An 8351-nucleotide genomic window follows, 5' to 3' on the forward strand; every position below is an offset into this window, starting at 1 on the left:
ATTCACAAGGGGGGGTTTTTTCCCCCCCCCCCCCCCCCATGTGATAGCAATAAAGATGTGTAAAAAAAAAAATAAAAGAATCAAAAAAATAAAGAACATTAAAACATTTTTTTAAAAGGGTGTGCCTACATGCGAAAACGATTGTGCCACACATATTACATATAACCACGAACGTCGGAGTGTGAGCAATAATTTTAGGGCCATTAATTACTGATAACACTAAACTGATGAGCGGTAAAAGCGTTTTAAGTGTCCCCTTATTGGCAATTTTCAGTGTGGTAGTTTTTTGCAATTTTGCAAGCGCACGCAATTTTAAGGCTTGACATGTTTGGTGTCTATTTACCCGACGTGACCGCGCCTTTTATGTTTCACCAAAAGTATGGGTAAGAATAGATGTTTTATAACATAACGGAGGGAAAGCATTTTTTTTTATTCAAAATTTACGGTACTTTTTTCATTGTATAGTAAAAAATAGCCCCCCCCACCACCAGTGGTGATAATATACCTCCAAAAGAAAGCTCTATCTTTTAACATAAATTGCAAGGCTATAGTCCGGTCATGCTGACTGGTGACATTTTTGACTGACTGGAGAGAAACCTTAACATTTTTCAAGGTATGTATGTATGTATGTATGTATGTATGTATGTATGTATGTATGTATGTATGTATGTAGCAGGCTTCAGGGCTTCATGACCCGCTGGACACTAGACATGTGCACCGGCAAAATTGTTTTGTTTCATCTTGCTTCAATTCTGATTTTGCGTTATTTCGTTTTTTGGGATTCAGACTAAATTAGTTAGCGGTAGTCTTTACGAATGTTAATTTCCGTTTCATGTTTGTATCATTGCAGCAAAGTGACATTACATTTTTTTTATTGTCACTTTGCTGCAATGAAAATTTGTCCACAAACGAAAATGCGTACAGACGACCTATAACGAATTTAGTCTGAAAAACTAACTTTTCCGAAACGAATCGCACATGTCTACTGGACGCAGGGCTTCGGGTTAGTTCACACCATTAGCAGTGCGCTCTGGTCTGATTCTGTCCGGAACGCACTGCCCGCATTGCGGCCGGCTCACTTTGCCGGGCTGGAGGGGGACTGCCAGGCCATTGAAGTGCATGGCACCGTAGCCATGCCCTCCGGCTGCAAAGCTGCTGAGAAAAGTCATCATTCCAGGCACTGAAACTGCTCTTTAAATTACAACTGCATTTACTTGTAAAAACATTAAACAGATTTAGAAATACATTTTAATGAATCTGCACAACAAGCAGAATAGTAGGATGATCTGGAAAACAAAACATAAAAGGCATGTACACTATGCAGAATGGGGAAATTTGACATGGTGCTTCCTTTGGAGGAACTGAAAGGTACTTTGTACATCCCCCACCAGCGGGATGGGAAAGACCCTTTAGATACCAAGCGTGAGCTGACACCGCTGCCGTATGACACATGTGAACGGGGGAAGAGGACGCTTTGCATCTATGACATATGGTATTGGAACAGGAAGACTACTGGGTGGCTGAAATCACCCATAAAAACGTCATGTACAGTCTTTTTTTTTTATATATATCTGTAAACGATCTGCTGGATGTAAATATTAGAAAGACATAATCACCAAAATGAATCATGTTTAACCCCCCCATGTATATTCCATAGTTCTAGATTTACATGACGGCAGCCATATTCAATCATTACATACTCAGGCTCTTCTTCCTGCTATGCAGTGCAATACAAATGGTCAGACTTTGTTGCTCCTTTTCTGAAGGACAACAATGGTTAAAGTAAATTCACTGGTTAAAAAGTAAATGATGAAAGTAATGAAGCTTTGTATTTAAAGGAGAATTATGAGGTGAGTGATTTTCACTCAGCCTTATAATCTGAGCCGACCTGTGACAATGAAACTGTCACAGGTCAGCTCAGTAGATCGGGAAGTGAGCGAACACATACAGTCGCTCACTTCTCGAGCTATCCGTGCAGAGAGCCGTGACTCACTTACGGCTCCCTGCAGAAATACCCCGCCCCCCCTCGCCTGTCCGATCCTCCTGCACTGACTGGCGGAACGGACGAGGGAGAGGGCGTGCACAGCTGGCTCTGCCTCTAGATAGGCACAGCCATCTGTCATTCACGCAGCTGGGCGGATCCAGACAGAATTGTCGGGATATGTTCCGGCTGTGGCGTCTCAGTATACTGAGCTTTGGGTAACGGGAGGACGATAGTCTGTGTCCTCCCGTGACCCTTAGAAGAACTATGGGGAAAAGCCCTGACCCCATAGTTCTCCTTTAATGCAGGGTCTGTGACCCGGAAAACAAGCATAAGGACCGTTGACACTTCTCTGCCTCCAATTTTCATCATGCTTGTTCTGGGTCTCTGATTCAAAAAGGTACTGACATCAGTACAGCCAGGCAGCTTCATTTACACAAAGAGGCCAGAAGTGACAGCAGCTCATACGTCTCGTGGCAAAGTCACTTTAAAAGTGTATGTATTGCCAAAATGCTAGAGTTGTCAACTGTCTTTCCATGGGGACACCTGTTCTGGTAACCAGTCTAAAAGTGATTTCCCTGTCACTTCCTTTTGTGTCTCCAGGACAGGATGGGAAATCTCCCCACTGGGGCACAGACCCCACATATACACAAGCCTGTTACTTGTCAATCAGCACCTATCTACACCAAGTCCTGCCAACTGCTTTCTGGATCACGGTTGCCGAAACCCTCAAAACTGTGATGTGCAGTGCCTGGGAGGGAGCGCCTGTGAGACAAAATCATGCGATAAACCGCTCAGTGTGAACAGGGCCTTACAGGGTTATTCACAAAAGGGTGAACGGTTTGGAGAAGGCAGAGAGGTGAACAATCTAGGACACATAGCTGAAAATCGGAAAGGGAGTTGAATTGGAGAGTTTTTCCAAATCATGTATTTTTGCCTAGATTGGAGAAGGGAGGAGAAGTGAACAAACTTCACCCTTTTGTGAATTACCCCGTCAGTTAGTGACATTGTAGGCCACCTAATCACCATTATGTTTAAAAAAAAAAAAAAAAGTTAGCTTTTTGTTTTTAGACCCAGAAGTTAAAAATAAATAAAATTCTCAAATCCTAGGGATACGAGGCGGTTCCAAATAAATGACAAAAAAAATGTATTTTAATGCATTTTTTTTTTTGCTGTACTATTGTTCTAAACAATAATCAAAACTTGGAAAAAATTGTTTACGTTTTTTCCTCTTTTAAAAAAAAAAAAAAAATATATATTCTAGTCATCCAAAGTGAGGCGTTCGGGCAATATTAAATCACATGTGTGTGCCTGTTCTCTAAAAAACAATAAATAATATGCACTTAGTAAGTGCATATTACTATACTTAGTAAGTATATTACTGCCGTGGAAGAATCACACAGCAAAAATGTTAAAAAGTGCTTGTTATTTGGGAACAGAAACTGAAGAAGAAAAAAAAAAACTCAGTCATGAAGGGGTTAAATGAAGTGTCTTATTTGTAGGGCTGCAACAACTAATCGACATAATCGATTATAATCGATTATTGAAAAAGTTGTCAACTTTTTCAGTCATCGATTAATCGGCTTGTAGTTGGCCCTGTTCAGACCCGCCCACCCGCATCCACGCGCCGCACCTCCTCCATGATCGGCACAGGAACGTGGAGAGAAGTAAGGAGGAGCAGGTGTTAGCGGATGACAGCCGCCGATAGACAGGCCCAATCTCAGAAACAAATTGCTGGAAGACTGCTCAGGTAAGCCTGCACTTTCCCACACATGGTGCTCAATAATGTATTGCTGGGATTTGTATTCTTCTATAGCTGATGGTACATTGTGCTGTATATTATACTGAGCAATGTACCATCAGCTATAGAGGAATACAAATCCCAGCAATACATTATACACTCGATGTTTAATGTATTGCTGGGATTTGTTGTATTCCTGTATAGCTTGTGGATGTATCACTCAGCTCTAGATTTGAAAATCACCTCTAAATTGGTGCCGACACTGTCCTTCCTTCTGGAGGGTGACTACTTTGGTTCTCCATGGTCCCTGTGTGTTGTAAAGCAGCCACCGTTCCAAGCTCACTCCTGCGATGGACTACAATCTTGATACAAATTAGTAAACTACGCGTGATATTTTAGTCCATCACGGGAACGAGCTTGTAGCGATGACTACTTTACAACACACATCAGGACCATGGGGAACAAAAGTAGCAACCCTCCAGTGTTGGCATGAATTCAGAGATGATAGCCACCACTTCAAGCTCACTCCTGTGATAAGACTATAACTTCAATACAAATTAGTAACCTAAATGTGAGACTGTAGTCCATCACAGGAGCAAGCTTTGAGTGGGGAAGTACTTTACAACACACACAGGGACCATGGGGAACAAAAGTAGCCACTCTCCAGAAGGAAGGACAGTGTCAGCACCAATTCGAGGATCTACAGCTGAGAGATACCTAAATAAGATACATTTCGGTTATTAGTTAAAAAATGTACTTTAATGCATTTTTAAGATTTAACTCCCGAGTTTAAAAGAATATGCCACCTTTGTGATCATCTTTCGTGTTACACCCATATGGTTGCATTCCTTAACTGCACAGCCACATCGCGCATTCATAAATCCATTAGCAGGATCTGTGAAGAAAAAAAGACAAACAAAACAAAAACTACAAGTCCCATCTGGCATCGTGGCAGAGGAACTAGCAGATCTCAATGGTGTACAAGTGAGGGGACATTATCACCCTTAGGTCAGGTTCACACTTGGGCGAACCATGACTGTGCAGGAAATCGTGCACAAACCACGGCTGATCGCGCTGGCAGGGCCATTCTTTTCTAATTGCACCCCAGTCACGGCAGGCAGATCTCGTGGCATTCCGCCCGTGCAGTCACGCATGATCATAGCTAGAAAAAAAACATGCGTCACAAGAAAAAGAAAAAAACTTTTTTTCAGCGATTGCCGCTTGTATATAACCCCACTGATAATCAATGGGGCCGCGCAAACGCAGTGTACAACCGCGGCCCAAACGTGCACCTGGCCTTATAGTACAGTGCACATTTGAACGCGCTACATATCGCTTCTTTTGGCATTTTACCACAGGGACTCAGTGTGAATGGGGTCTTAGACTGCTGGAGTAGAGTGGAGGCGAGGCTGAAGGCAGCGGTCTGGGAGCAAGCCGGGATCCCGGTTCGGGTGAGTACATCTGTTATTTTAGCTCCCCAGACAAAATGAGCACTTAACCCTTGCAGTGCTGGGGTAGTAGATGGGCAGCTGCTGGATATTGTGCTCTCCTGTACTGGGCAGGACGTTCAGGGAAGAGGAGCCGAGATAGTTGGAGCTGTTCAGAAACAGAATAACTGATTGCTTGGGGAAAGAAAAAAAAATATATTTTTTTTCCATCAAAGAAATACTTCGCTGGGCAATGTATATTTGTTTGATTTGGATTTATTACTGAAAAAAAGTTTGAGCTTATTTTTGGCCACTATTTTTCATATTTAGTGCAATATGAAGTCATGAGAACTCAGGGCGCTTTGTAAACAATACAAGTCTTGCCCCCCACTCAGCATATGCAAAAATAGTCATTTGTCAAGGGGTGATGTTCTAACAGGTGTATTATAGGTGCCCATGTATTACAGGTGCCCATACACCCCGCGATCGTACAATAATCGTGCAGTGTATGGAAGGCGTGTGACCGTTTCTACTGTACGGTCGCACGTCTTCCGTCGAACCAGCATGCTAGAAAACCCGCCGAGAATCGTACGAGTTAGTGGCCTGCTGGTTCGACAACTGCCGAACGGGCCGGTGTGCGCACTCTCACACAGCCCGTTTGCAGCCATCGTAAGCCCGCCCCTCATTACAGTAATCAGAATGATCGCAAGTAATCGATGATCGCAAGTACGATCTGCCTGTCCAAGATGGGCAGATCGTACGTTTTTTAAAGTACTTTACAACCCTCGCTAGACAAAAGTCTTGAGGGTTGTAAAGTGTATGGCCACCTTTACTCCTCAGTCTTGCGGCAGCCAATGCTCTGGTCATCTTCTCCCTGTCCCCAGAATTTAGGTGGGCACTCCATCATCATCACCAACAACAATGCAGGACCAGCAATAGCCACTCATCCTGCATTGTACATGACATCAGTGAGCAGGGCAGTGACATGACCAGTTAGACTGGCAATTAGAAAGGCTTGGCAAGGCTGGTAATCACAGTAGTGCAATGTAAGTGTTTTTCAGTATCAGATCTTCCAAAAGACAAGCATTATATTGTTCATCAGACTGGGGGGGGGGTAGATATATACAGATCTCTACACTAGAACTTCAAAAGAATGACATTTGATATTCTGCAAAATAGGGATAGTCCCTCTAAGCCAGGGGTGGGTAACTCTGGCCTTCCAGCTGTTGTGGAACTGAGTCCCAAGACTGACAGTTACAGGTATGACTCCCAGAGGCAGAGGCATGTTGGGATATGTAGTGACAGCACAGCTGGAGGGTCAGAGTTACCCACCCCTGCTCGAAGCCCTCTTTCACATTTGAGTGTGAGCATTTTTGTTGGGTTTGTCTTTGCACATTTCCCCGGCAAATGGAAACCATAAGTGCTTGTTTTGGTCTAAGGGGCTGTAATGAAGCATTATAAAACGTACCTGATCCTAGCCTCGTCCGGGGTGCTAGATCAGTCCCTGCACAAAATGAGGACTTAATCTTTGCAGTGCAGAAGTAGCCCCACTAAACAAGTTTCTTGCTTGCCCAGAGTTCTTCTCTTTTAACCAATCAAAAGCTAGTTATGCAGCTAGGTTGACATATCAGCAGTCCCGGGGGCCACACACAATTGCACACAGAGTTTGAGGCACGGCCCAATTGATTTAGATTGGGTTATAGCCACGCTGCAGTCGCTAGAAGAAAAAAAAAAACATGTACCTTTTTTTGCGACGCACAGCTTTTTTTTTTTTTTTTACCCACAATTATTACAGATTGTCCAAGTGTGAACCTGGGCTTAGGCGGAGGGAAAGCCACAAAAAAAAACACTCAGGTGTAAATGACTAAACAAGGGACAGTCAGGAGCTCTCAACACCCTGTGGCAATATTGCTATCAGGGCTGAATTTGCCACAAGGCCAACCAAGGCCCAGCTGAGATCACTTGTATGCAGCCTGCAGGTCTGCCATTCTCCATAGGGTTGGCAGGTAGGGGGGTGCATTGAGGAACCTGGCCTTGGGACAGCAGAGAGTAAATCCGGCCCTGATTACTATTATCATGATCCAGGATTTCTATAGCACCAACAGATAGCATAGCGTTCTCCCATATAAAAAGGCAGCCAGTGCAGTTACAATAGAACTGAATACAGGAGGGTGTATGTGACCAGCCCAGGCTGTTGGGTGACTGTATACCTGATCTGCTCCAAATGGGGTGATGTTGGCCTTGACGGAGCCGACTCCCAGCGCCACGACGACCAGTGCTATGAAGAGCGGGGTGGCACAGTATTTCAGGCTTTGGTCTTTGCAGGATATGAAGGACCCATTGATGGAAGAAGTATTGGCGGTGCTGCAGTTGTCCACATTGACCAGGGGCAGGTTTCCGCAGAAGACAGATCGTGTCGCCGGATAGGTGAGAAGCGGGAAGAGCAGCATGCCCAGCAGGTACAGCACCATGCTCATCAGGATAGTCCGGAAGCGGCCGATCAGCGCGTCGGCCAGCCATCCCCCGAACGGTGACACCAGGTAAGTGATCCCCATGAAGAGCAACAGAGCCTGGCTGGCCTCGGTGCCCTCCCAGTTGTAGATGGGTCCATTGAGGAAGAGCACCAGGTTGGAAGTGATGCCATAGAACGCCACCCTCTCCAGCATCTCAGACAGCAAAACCGCGGCACAGGCCAAACGGCGGCCCGAGAACACCGACGACCCCGGTGCCGGAGGAGACAAGGAATCGGAGCGGCCGCCCAGCAGCGGGCTCCGCTCTCCGTTATCATCCATGGAACGGCTGGCTGTGATCACCCCCTTCGTGCCATACACACTTCCTCTCCGGAGTAATACCGAGCCAACTATACAGGAAGTGTTTCGGGTACGAGTCACGCGCTACATCACGCCCACCTCCCTGCTCCAATCACAACCTCCGTACTCTTCCACATTTCACAGCGGTGCCGCCCTGGACACGCCCATCCGTCACGGCTGTCAGCTGCCTGGCCAATAGTGTGAGAGATGTGGCGGCGATCATTGCGGTGCTGCTGGGCTGGCTGTCATGTGACCGTGATCAAGCTTTCCCAAAGTACACAAGTTTCACGTGCTTGTAGCCGGGGAAGGGGTTGTTTGTGTCAGGTTTTGGAAACGTAGAAATATCAGATCACCGGCGTTTGTTGGTTTTGGCAGGAAGAAAACAAACTTCC

At 45.3% G+C, this 8351-nt stretch overlaps 1 protein-coding gene across 1 annotated transcript in view; it reads right to left on the reverse strand.

Moving 5' to 3' along the window:
* The window catches only part of SLC15A4 (solute carrier family 15 member 4), a 33282-nt gene extending 25295 nt beyond the window's left edge, over positions 1-7987 (reverse strand). Inside the window, exon 1 of the mRNA XM_018576489.1 lies at positions 7360-7987. Within this exon, the coding sequence (XP_018431991.1) occupies positions 7360-7941 (582 nt within the window). The 5' untranslated portion in view covers positions 7942-7987. The remainder of the gene's footprint in view (positions 1-7359) is intronic.
* Between the last annotated feature and the right edge of the window lie 364 nt (positions 7988-8351).

Source organism: Nanorana parkeri, unplaced genomic scaffold (assembly GCF_000935625.1).
Source record: "Nanorana parkeri isolate BGI_ZX_2015 unplaced genomic scaffold, ASM93562v1 scaffold68, whole genome shotgun sequence".
NCBI classification, from domain to species: domain Eukaryota; kingdom Metazoa; phylum Chordata; class Amphibia; order Anura; family Dicroglossidae; genus Nanorana; species Nanorana parkeri.